The sequence below is a fragment of the Haplochromis burtoni genome, unplaced genomic scaffold (assembly GCF_018398535.1).
Source record: "Haplochromis burtoni strain Fernald_Lab_line unplaced genomic scaffold, NCSU_Asbu1 Contig_7, whole genome shotgun sequence".
Taxonomy (NCBI): Eukaryota; Metazoa; Chordata; class Actinopteri; order Cichliformes; family Cichlidae; genus Haplochromis; species Haplochromis burtoni.
In genome coordinates this window covers 3,321,177-3,333,851 of record NW_024582368.1, presented here as the reverse complement: position 1 = coordinate 3,333,851, position 12,675 = coordinate 3,321,177, and the positions used below count along the sequence as shown (strand labels likewise).

General features: G+C 39.1%; 1 protein-coding gene across 2 annotated transcripts in view; it reads right to left on the bottom strand.

The window, feature by feature from the left end:
- sh3pxd2ab (SH3 and PX domains 2Ab) overlaps positions 1–12,675 on the bottom strand; it is a 60,140-nt gene that overhangs the window by 27,657 nt on the left and 19,808 nt on the right. For both annotated transcript variants that reach the window (XM_005914137.2, XM_005914138.2), the window contains exons 3-6: positions 12,140–12,215; positions 11,389–11,465; positions 10,534–10,625; positions 3,462–3,493 (exon numbers count right to left, since the gene is read on the bottom strand). In XM_005914137.2, the coding sequence (XP_005914199.1) occupies positions 3,462–3,493; positions 10,534–10,625; positions 11,389–11,465; positions 12,140–12,215 (277 nt within the window). The remainder of the gene's footprint in view (positions 1–3,461; positions 3,494–10,533; positions 10,626–11,388; positions 11,466–12,139; positions 12,216–12,675) is intronic.

Here is a 12,675-nt window from a genome sequence, read left to right as displayed (position 1 = left end):
GGTGTTACTTCACTCTGTGTTGTTGCCTTTTTAGGCACAAAGATAGGTTTCTTGAAAAACAAGTGCACAAAAACAAGTGCTGATCATTGGAAAATATGAAATCACTGCCAGGCTGTGTATCATGTGAGCCGCATCTTTGTCCACATACGCATGATAACAACAGAACAGGGACCCACTCATAAAAACACTGCTCTACAGCACTACTAGAGGCCGTGTAAAACAACCCACAGTGCACCTTTAACTTCACTGGATGTTGCTGATATGAAAAAAAAGAGACTGGAATCAGATTCAAACCGCTAATTTAATGAGCGAGACTCCTCCACTTCATCAGGTTTTCCAGTAGAAAATCTGACGCCTGCACCACCGAACAACCAGAACGTAAGGAAAAAGAAACATAATGGATCCTCGGTTTTACTTACACAAAATCCTAATAAAAAATATGCATTTGCAATTTTTTTCCTCAACAGTATAGCCTTTGAAGAACTGTCACTAGTGATCTCTTATCAGAAACCGTGCATCCTGTACTGTATCTGTTCTGTGCTGCAGGGGCCAGAGTTCAGGAGAAACGGAAAAAAAATTCTACACCAAACCTAGAAATCTGTGCATGAAATGAGCTGTTATATGACAACAACTAAGAAAAAAAAACATCTGTTTGATCGACATTTGATTTAAACCTTAACACATTTCATGTACTGCTTGACTCATAATTATGTACGACTGAACAAAAATGCCCAGTATTCAATAGCTTGTCATTGACAGGGAAGCTTGCTGAAGCAGCGTACGGCTGTTAAAGTGGTTTGGAAGTCCTCATTTGCCTTAATGATTTCCTATGCCAGTTTAAAAATCACATCCATCTGCAAACACAAACAAACACACGGCCCTCTTGACCCACCCACCATCTGACTTGTTACCAGATTCCTTCCAACACGCGCACGCATACACCCATGCATACTACATGTAGTATGTAAACTCCCTCACAGACACAACCTCATCCACACATATGCACCCCCGTAGGTCCTGAGAGACCTGCAGCTCAAATAAAGACAGCAAGTCTGCACACATAAACACACTCACTGGGCCTTTGCGCAGCACTGACATGGTTTCCACTTGCCACGTAAACCTCCTCTCCTCTCCAGCTGCTTTTCACATGCACTACACCCTCGAGCGCTCCATTTCTTTCTTTCCTACTCAATTTCTATCTGTCTTCTGGTCAGCCAGCTCTCTTTCTGAACGCACATAAATACTAAATCTTTTAAGCTCCTGAACTTCGGCATCCTATGAGCACAGTAAGCAGCAGTTGATCCTGTTTCCTTTAGAGGTTCGCTTCTGACAGTGTGTCTCTTCACCTAACAGTGATTCATGCTGACCAGCTGAGTATCGGCAGTCAGCCCTGACAAATCCATTATATGCTAAAAAAAAATATGGCATGGCTTTCTTTGAATCTCGTGTAGATTGTTGCAGGGCTATGATGCAGAATCAATCACTGCTTCGATCTTGCAGGGCTCCAGAAGCGTGAGTCACAAACAAGAAATGAGATGTGGGTCTGAATTTTACTGAAAACACATGACAGATGAGATCCCCAGTTTATATAACACAATTTCCTTTCACTACACTTCTTTTCACTACCCTCCATCTAGTATCAGCTCTACCAAAAAACACAAAAAGAGAAGAAGAACATTTTTTTAAATCCCAACACAGCAAATGATGACAGAACTGTCACGAAGCCAAAGATGATGACAAAACAAAAGTGAATGATCATCTGTGAGTGTGCTGTTCCTGTTTTCTTCTCTTCCCAGGTAAACAGCGTTCCAAATCAAACCTCTAATCGCTCAAAGTTTTGTGGTGAGGGGTTACATTCTCTGTTTTAGGCAGGGGATCAGTGAACTCTTAAGGGAAACCTGCAACGTGTAATTATGGAATACATAAGCTGCAGCTACAGCAGAAATTCACCACAGACTCACTGCACTTATCTGCTGTCCTGCTTTGAAAGAGAAATATCCATCTTTAACCACTAATGTCCAGCATGGGGACTATACTGGGGGGCTTCAAGATCAAGTATGGGGAGCTTAAAACAGTATGAATAACAAACCAGCATACGTACCAGATATAAAGTGTATTACTGTGCTTTGATTAATAAGACTTGAACCCAAAAAAATGTTTAAAATAAGAACAAATACATGCATATAATAAAGTCTGCAAAACAGATCAATTTTAGATCTAACTAAATTATTCAAAATAAAAAGGACAGCTACTACATGATAAAACTTTCCAGGCAACTGATATGAATATAACTGGAAGCCAATCTAATATCTTGCACAGACTGAATGCAGGCAACACGCACAGACACACACAGCTGAAATACGACAATTTTTTCCATTCCAGTATGTAGCTGGAATTCACTGTTACATAAAGCCTCAATACCGTGGAATGCATAATGAAATTAGGCTGGGGTCTTATTTCGTTTGGTGACAATTCCAGTGCAGCTTTTCCTCAGAGTGGATCACCCACAGAAAATTAACTTCCTAGGGACTTTTATAGCCCAGCTATGCCGTACGTAACTGCGGCAGACTGCAGGAAGGGATTGCCAAAGCAACTTTACATCTGATTGCAGGACGAACGTGTAATTTGTAACGCGTGCGGGTATTCTGAGACTTCGAGCACGCAAGTGGATGCATGCACAAGAACTGGACAGCTGTTCACTAAAACTCCTCTCATGCTTTTCCTGCCACCTCCTACGCTCGTATCCCCATGCTCAGCTGAGTCACTCAGCACTCTAACACACAAAATATTAATGCAACAGCCTATTCTGGCAATGCAAATGCAGAGGCACAGACAGGTGGTCTCGCCCACATTACACTGTTTTCCTGACCATTTAATAATACCACAGGATTGTTTATGGCACCAGAGTCACACTCATGGCGGACAGTTTGGAAAAAAGAAAACAACACATAATTCACAGCAGCACAACCAGAAATGTACATGTTATTTATTTAATAGTTTTATTTCTAAACTGCCCCAAACAGTTATCTTCATAACCAGCTAATCTGCAACTTATTTTCTTGATTAATTGAGAGATTCAGATTGTTTAGTCTCCAGAGAGGCCTAAAACCAAATATAATCAATTTACTGTCACATGGGGCAATGAAAGGAAGCAAATTCTACAATTAAAGAAGCAGAAAAAAACATTTAGCATTGCTATCGAAGCTGAAAATATTAATATCATATATTTACTGATATATTAAAATCTTTATCGTCTTACTGAGGTCATCTATCTTCTTAAGCCCCCACAAGAGATATCAATTTTTTTCCATTATCAACAAACACTGATCTCATTTTCAGTTCTGCCTAAGACTCCTTAAGACTTTGACAGGTAGAATTGCAGGAGTTGCCTTTTCTTTTAAATTTAAAGCGGTACAACTTTTTTAAAACCCATGAAAATTAACATAAGGATATTTTCTTACCCGATTTACGTTTGCCAGAGCCTCCACAGTCTCTGCAAAAGAAACAACAGCAGAGCAACATGGTCAGAATGAGTGTGTAAGCAAGAAAGGCCGGAGCATTTATATGACTGGTTACAGCTGAATCTTTGCCCGGGACCATCCAAGTACAGTTGGCACACAAGTATCAGCCAAACCCTCGCTGAGAATGCACGAAGAACTTGACCCACTACCAGTGGGAGGGAGACAGGGTGGGATACGTATGAGTGAGTCGCACAATAAGTGTGTCAAGGACAGCAACAAAGGAACCCATCGGCCCTTTTAGCCAATGTGTGTATATTTCTGTTAAAAAGCCAGATATTTTGTACATGAGGGGAATGCAGCTGCCTCTATTTAACAGAACAGCGTTTATTGACTTTACAACAGTATCATATCCCCCTTTAAGTCCCATTCATCTTAAGATGTGAAAGCATCTTTCTGTTCCGAACTATGAACTGCAGAAAAAAACACTGAAAGGAAGCGAGCTAGTGTCAATGAACCTGCTCTGTGCTTTGACACTCATGAAGGTCACAGAGCAGCGACTATCCCTTCACTGCACCCACGCTTACTGCGCTGCTCAAAACGCTGAGCTTAATCAGCAGAGATGGGATATTTATGTTTACTTTGTCAAAATACTATATGCACTTTTCCCACTCAGTGTACTGCAACTTGTGAAAACACATGCAAAGTCTACCAAATAGAGTACCAAGCTGCAGGTAACAGCAATAGAAAATTTATGTGTTTAATTTACTCAAGTAAAGCGTTTTTTTCTCTCTTTTTTTAAATGCAGTGCATGCGCTGTTGAATTCGTTAAAATGCTTTCCTGAACTGTTTGTGGTTTCTTTATTTGTACGCGTTCTCTCAAAAAAATGAGCGTTGATTTGTGACGGCCACCTCGTATTACAGCAGAACAGGTCATTAGCCTAATTTCCAATTGTCACCGTTGTTCTATTCAGCCTCTTTCACACTGACGGAAATTTGTCATTTAGAGACAGGCAATAAATAAATGATGAATAGTTTTTAATTAATTCATTATAGGTTTGTTGATTCAATTGGAGCACTCACGCTTCATTAATTGCATGCAGGCACACAAGTGATGGTACTTCACATAATTACTCCATTCAGTTTGATGGGAATTTGTTTATAAAGTGGAAATGCATAAACATTTCAGGCCAGACCATTTTAGGAAGTTCGGGCTGAGTGTTATGCCCTGGTTTAGTTAACTTGCAGAGAGAAAACACCGAGGAGAAGTTGAGTTTTGACACAGATGGGAGCAGACACCTGGCTCTATGGAGGGCCAGCAGCAGGACTGGAGCCACAGCCAGTTATGGATATGAGCACATGTTTGGATAAACCCTGTCCAACGTTTGCCAGGTTACAGTCTGTTCATCAATACTCAGTGTTTGATTGAACCAAGTTACCAAAAAAAACCCTGCAATTTTCAAAGTAGATTATTTGACACTGCTGTACAAATAAGCTATTTTGCATTTGTTTTACATCTATATAATGAAATAATGTAAAAAATATATATATATATATATATATATATTCGTGATAAAATAATATCGGCACAATTTCTCTTTTTCCCTGATGAATGAGCAAAGTAAACACAGATAATTTATGAGACAATTATAATAATGAATTGCTTATAGATTGATTAAAAGATTAAATAATAGACTGACTAAACTGACACGGAAACAAAAAGGCCATGAACTGAATTTCGACGGCGTAAGAAAAATCATTAATCGTTCATGATGAGCAGCAATATAAATGTCATATCTTTCGATAAGATTGATGAACAGAACAAAAAACAAAGTTAAACTTTTGCGCCAAGCCACATAAACAAAGCTGTGGATTAATTAAAAATGCATAGTCCAACTAACAATGGAAAACTTTAAAACCCCAACTTTATAAGGAAAACACATCTAAGGTCAGAGGTCAGAGGAGAATGGGCAGGCTGCTTTGAGCTCATAGGAAGACAACAGTCACTCAAGTAATCACTCGTCGCCACCAGTCTATGCAGAAGAGCATCTGTAAATGCAAAACCTTGAAGAAGAACAGGAGCAGAAAACTACACAGTGTGCAACTGTCTGCTAAGAACTCTAGACAGAGGCTACAATTCTCACAAAAATTGTACAAAAGAAATGAGAAACATGTCTCCTGGTCTGATGAGTCTCAATTTCTGCTGCAACATTCAGATAGTAGGGTCAGAATTTAATGTAAATAGCATGTAAAAAGCATGTATCAGCGATTCACACTGCTCATAGTGATGTAGGTCCATTTTCTTTGCACACTTTGGGTGCCTTAGTTGCAGCTGAGAATCCTTTAAATGCTCTATCTCAGCATGCTGACCACGTTCATCTATACAATCTACCGATCTTCTGATGGCTGCTTCAAGCAGAATAACACAAAGCTCAAATTATCCCAAACTGACTCTTGAACCTGACAATGAGTTCACTGCACTCAAACTCCAGATCTCAATCCAGCAGAACACCTTTGGGATGTGGTGGATTAGGAGGCTCACAACTTGGATGTGTAGCCAACAAATCTGCAGCAACTGTGTGATGCTATCATTTCAAGGATGGCCAAAATCTAAGGAATATTTCCATCGCCTTGTTGATCCTGTGCCACAAAGAACTGAGGCAATTCTGAAGGCAAAAAGGGCTCCAACCCAGTACTAGGGAGATGTGGAAAGTGTGTGTTATTCCATTGGTTTCAGATTTTCCTATGTGTAAAATTGTTATAGATGTTAAATATTTCTTAATTATTTTAAAGATGTCTTCATTTGTTTTTATTTTGCCAAAATCTGCTTGGGCAGAGATGAAACTGAAGCAAGGCGGGGAAGAAAAATGGAGATAAAGGAGACTCTTGACATGCCCTGCTTGCTTGTGACCTGTAGCACAGAGGTGGAGTAATATCTCTCCCAAGAGGAGACTGAGCACACAGTCCTGGCTTTGTGTACTTTCCTCTTATCACCAGTAAAATCTAATAGGTGAGAGGAAGGCAAGGGGAGCGAAAATATGTCCAAACACTATTAAAAGTTTAAGACTGTGCTTGTGTATTTAGAGGTAAATTTCAACCTCTAAATACACAAGAAGCTGAAAAATAGTCTTTTCAAGCCATAAAGCTTTAGTTTCATCATTCAGACCAGGACGCACATACAGTGCAGGACAAACGCACTAGCACTGAACACATCATTAAAAATTCAAACCCGTGAGAATCCATCTGAAGCTTGAGTTGGGAGTGACCATCTGTTTGCACATAACTGCAAACTCTTTGTAGGTGGGCCTATTACAAAAAAGGAATGTGTAAGATATTAGTGCTTTTTTCTCGCATTTTTCATCCAAGCCAGAGGACTGAGGTATCTGCCTTTCTTCAGCACACAGACACTTCTGCACGACCTCAGATTAACCTCTGCAGGAGTAACCTCGAGCTCCAGAGTCAATGGGTCGACATCATTTAGCAGCAATCCATTACGATAGGGTTGTGATTTGCACATAATCTCTTACTACACCGTTTCTGTGCATATCCTGTAACAAAAAAAAAAAACGGTGGTGAGGTTGACTCAAATCCTCACAAAGGCACACACACTGCTGCAGTCAACCTCGTGCGTACTGGCCCCAATCTCCAGCAAAGCTTGGCTATGATCACACACTGATGTCAGGTTAAAAGAATGTTAGTTTGACTGTGTATCAACCACTAATAACTCTCCTTGTGGTGAAACAATGATGTCGAATTAAGACTTAAGCTGTAAAGAACAACTGCGTTTCATAACTTTTTAAAATCCTTTGCCTTTTGTTGTATTAATCATGTTCTGTATATGCAATCCCAATGTGAGGGCTCACCCTCCAGTTAAGTACAAAAAGCAAGCTGTCACGTGTGTTTTGGCTGAGATTAAGGTTAGGGTTTGGCATGTAACAACTATAATTAAGGTAAAGGAGATTAGTCAGGACATTTTCTTCCCAAATTGCTTGTGTTTACATCCACATACATATATCAGGAAGAAAAGGGCCACCGATTTTCTACAAAAACATTATATGTTTTGAATTGATGCTGCAAAAGTGATAAGAATTCAAACAAAATTCAACTATTTCACTGAAGTGACTAAATGAAGTTAAAGTTAAGATGGAGGTCTGACCTTCAAAGTCACACCTTATGGAGGCAATTTTATTTCTTGCATCGCTGTTAGATTTTCTTTTCCTTTGCCAACAGAGCTTTTCCTCTGAATCATTGTGGATCATTAGCGTCATCTTGATTTTAATGATTTTGTAACTTCTGATACTAATTTCTCTTGGATATGATCGAAATTTGCAAATGTTCCAAAATTCTCGTACGAATAATACTTGGATAATCTGACTGATCTGAATCATAACATCTTAATCCGAATTTGTTTAGAGCTTATGCATAATATAAGCTAAAATATAGTGTGTGTGTGTAACATCACTACTGCAGGCTGCTATTGTATTGCATCCCATACATTAACACTGTGATTGTGTCCTCTTGGTGACTTCTTATATTAGAATAGGACCACTTGGTTCAAAAAGAGAAATTTAAAATCAAATATCACTCTCTCTTTATTTTTTATTACCATTTGTTTTGTTAATATTTTAAATGTATGTGATTCTTTTATATAAATGAAAGAACAAATACAACAGAACAGGTGGTGTATCTCGTCTCCTTTTTGTTTTTTTCCCTCTTGATTGAAGCGGGATAGTTTCCAAGCTCCTTGGTTAACAAAAAGAAAAAAGAAAAGAAAAATGAGATGGCGTGGTGTAAACTTAATTTGTCTGTATGAAAGGTAAAATGCTATTTTAAATTGACATTATGGGCATATGTGCCTGTTAACTACATTTAATTATACTTCACAACACTCCCGTAGATGCTGGCCTCAGAGGTGGGAGTCCTGAAAACATTTCCCCTCGGAGGTTAATAAACTGGAACTTACTGCAGTCACACTGCAGATACAGCCCATGGATAGTTTTCACTAAACAACAATAATACAGAGGCTGGCGGAGAATGTATTATCTCCAGCAAAATACCTTAAAGCTAACTGATGTCAAAATGAGTTAAATTGCTGTGTTTCAAACAGCAGAAACATCCACTTTCAACTCTGCATCACTCTAAAACACTGAAGTGTTCAAAGACCGATGACTAAAACTTTGAATTTTAATTTTATATTTAGCCACTGGCATTCATTCTCAAAAAGGAACTCTAACTTCAAAAGGTCTTCCGCATGTTTCTTATCACAACCTAATTTGGACTCCAGGATGTAAGATGATTTGTAAGACTACTAAAAAAAACAATAACATGTTTTTATTATACAAATTTATAACATCTGTCTCTCCAAATTTGTCTCAAAGCTTCTTTGAAAGTTCCCCTTTCTTGTGAAATATACAGTGGCTCTCAGCCATTAACCGTCTGGAAATATTTTAAAAGAGGATATCATAATTTGAACGAATTGGGCGAAAGCACTGTAAGAATCCCTTTTGTTTAATTGCATTTCAACCACTCACTGAAAAATCATTTTTAGTGATTTCCTAACAATAAGAAATATTCAGATGTCTAAGAAGTATCAACATATTAGTTAATCCTTTTCGATGGCATTGTTAAAAAACCGAAGGCATAAACACAGGTGAGTTTTTTTCTCATTAAATCTGCCTTTTTTCTAACTTTCCATATAGCCAAACAGCTTTATAGATAGATCGATAGAGCGATAGATAGAGATATGTAGTGTCTTTTAGTGTCTTTACTCAAAAGATTGCAAGGCTTACTTCACCAATATACTACACATTTAATTATCAATATAAATCTAATAACCCAATCAAAAACTGAACGCAGACTGAGGCATGCATTTATGATGGATGAGGCACCATCTTTCATTCACCCAAATGCTATAGAAACGTCTTGTAATTTTTAGCCAATCATGTGGCTCCCTCTTGTGACAAGCAAAACAGTACCTGTTTTTTTCCTGTGCAGTGACCACTGTTGAACGTTAGATGGCAGTAGCATCAACAGGCTTGGACATGAGCAACAGTGCATCTCTATCGAGGCTGTTTGCAGGGCATGTTTGAACGGTGTGGAAGGAAATGTCATGACAGGGCCAATTTTCTAGGTTGATTGGACGCATTTTTAATTGCTTTCATGACCTCTTTCATCTATTTCATTGTATTTCAGTGAGTGTGAGTGAAGCTCTATTAAATCTACAGGCAAGGTTTTTCGTTTCACAAATAAACACTTCTAAAACCATTATTTGTAATTAAATAAATTAGCCGAACAGGACAGCAGAATGGTTCTTTTACATTTTTAACATATTAAATATTTAGAAAAACTATTTGTTTCACAGCTGGGTGTTAAATATCATAATTTTAGAGCATAAAAAGAACATGTTTTCTGTGAGTTGCCCAGACCACCCCAGGAGTACAAAGACAACTTGGGCAGCGGGTATTATACTTTAAGATATCAATTTAAGCTACGCTGGACTGTCTCTGAGATTAAGGGAGCCTCTCACTTTGAAGTGAGATTAACATGCAGGGGTATTAGAGGTTAGAGGTGATGGGCCTACATTGCTGATAAAAATATAATATCCCAGACATATGACTGAACATAAATCTAACGGAAAGAACAAAATGTAGACAATGAGTGATATTGCAGCCAGGCCGGATTTACTCCCACTCTGACTTTGAACTGAGTATGATAAATGGCTCGCCTGAGAGCCTTATCTGCCCTGAGACTTGAACTCCGACGTGCTGTCGTTACACTGCTGATCCTTCCCCATTTGTTCTGGCATCAGGTGTCACCTCCAAGAAATCATTATTAATAAAAAGCAGGGCTTCTCGGAGCCAGATCAATCAATCAACCCTGACAAAGCAAAGCCTCTGGATCAGGATGGGTCAGCACGAATTAAAGGCAGCTGCTGAGCCACACACATTCAGTTTGCTTCCATATCCAATGTTCACATCCCACCAGAGGGCAATGTTTGGCGTCTAACAGTTCATGCATACAATGCCAATGCTCAATAACAGCTTGTGATTTCTAGCACATAGTTATAGTTACTCACTCTGTGGGAGGGTTGAGGTCTTCTGACTTAGTCTCAAAGAACTGAAGGACCTCCTCACTTTGGGAAATGTGGGTGGGAAGTTTCATCAGAGCCTAGGAGAGAGAAGGGTGGGAGAAAGCTACTGATTCCAATAAAAACAATAAAAGGTCACACTAATGTGTGTCAGTTTGGACTGAGTAACTGGTTTATAACACTTAGTCACTACCCAGTCACATGAGAAAACCAGGCAGAGATGTGGAGGGTGTGCAGGGGAAGGAAGAAGGCTCTGAGCAGAGAGAGAGAGGGTTAAAACAAAGAGAAAAACACAGACCTCAGTTTGATTGAAATTAAAAAGACACCCTCATGTAATCTGTATTTTCAAGAAAGCTTTGTGCTTTCATTCATTCATTTCAGGTCCAATAAATGAGAAACTGCTGCCACACTTGGCAACACACCTGCCCCACATTCCCATCTGTGGGCTAATAAGCATAAGAGGATCAGGTAGCTATCTGCACTCATTGCAACAATTAAAGTCTGCTGATTCATTCTTAGTCTCTCTTTTGTTTTTACCCCTGCGTGCCCCCATTTCCCTCGTTTCCTTCATATGCTGCCTATTTACATTGGTGACAGGAAATGACAAGCACAGAGAGCAGTTGCTTTCCTGTTGAGGCTGGTGGAGGGGAGATAAATGTTGAGGCCTTGAAAAAAACTGTGGTAAATGTTCAGAGGGTAGAGCACTGACAGAGATAAAGCACTCTTCCAAACAACATATAAATTAAAAATGAGTAGTCTCTTCAATAAGAGATGCATTGTGCTGCACACAAGTTGAGAAAAATCCAGCTCTGGAAACAGTGAGGCATGCAGCTTTTGTCTTACTTTGCAGTAATTATCCAGGTGCTTCAGCCTTCTGACGGCTACATCTCTTATGTGACTGCGGCGAAATAAGACTTTACCTGAGAAAAAGCAGGGCACTGTCAGGTGTATATAACAAAAAACACAAAAATATTATGATTAAATGCTTAACAATCGTGCTATGATTTAGGCTTAGACATTTATAAAATCCCAGCACGATCCCTTTCCAGCTCAGCTGGTACTGACACTGAGATATAAAATTCCAACCAACATATGGAGAACTTCTCTGGAGCTGATTGCTCTCAACTAGTGGGACTAATGTGAGGCAACTGGATCCACTTTTCCATTTTTTCCCATTTCCTAATTTCTAACTCTTATGAGACTGAGATTCCTAAGAGCATGAAGCCTACTAAATAGAAAAATAATGCAAACCATTTGGGGGTTTAAAGGAATACAGTTCACACCATGGTGGGCTTACAGAGAGATCAGAACGGCACTGGGCAGACTTGAGCAGCACAGCTTGTCTAACAAAGGATCTCTTCACTGCTCTCCTCTGCTCTGGCCCACAATGAGTTTATCAGATTAGACAAATCCCTTTCTGCTAGCCTCCTACTGAGATGGCTGACCACAAAATGATTTGGCCCGGATGGAGAATGGAAGCCAATAAAACAAAGCAATGTGGTAGGCGATGCTATGGAGTGTGTAGGAGGAACAACAAAATGTCTAATAAGACAACACTGACAGTGCCGAGTGTGTGCACACTGAGTTTAATCACCTGGCAAAAAAGGAATTATTCTCTTTTTGGGGTCTTTTTGTCCTCCATCAATTGGAAATTTGTCAAGGATTCGCATCTGCAAAAAAGAAAAAAAATTAAGAAATAAAAATGAAAATGTAACACGAACATTAATTGTGGAGCAAAACTTTTTTAAAAATCCCCCTTTCTAATACAATAAAGACATGAAAGGCAAGCAATTATAATCATGTAAATGCTTGATGGCAAAAAAAAAAATCAAACAAACTGTCAATTATCTATCGCGAGTTTAAAGTGGAGTAATCTGTGATGAGATACAGGAAAAGGGGGTCTGAAAATTCTCCAGCAACAACTGACCATTTTGTAACAGTACATGAGTTCAACACAGAGTATAATTATATATCATCTGAAAAACCATTTAAAGTGCAAACCATTTCACTTTGATAGCTGGGGCAGCAGGCAAGGTTACATCACCCTCTTATTTGAAAAAACCCTCACAAGGAAGCCTTAAGCAGCTTAAAAAGCCATCAGGGTGCATAACAGGCACTTTGATGTTGACA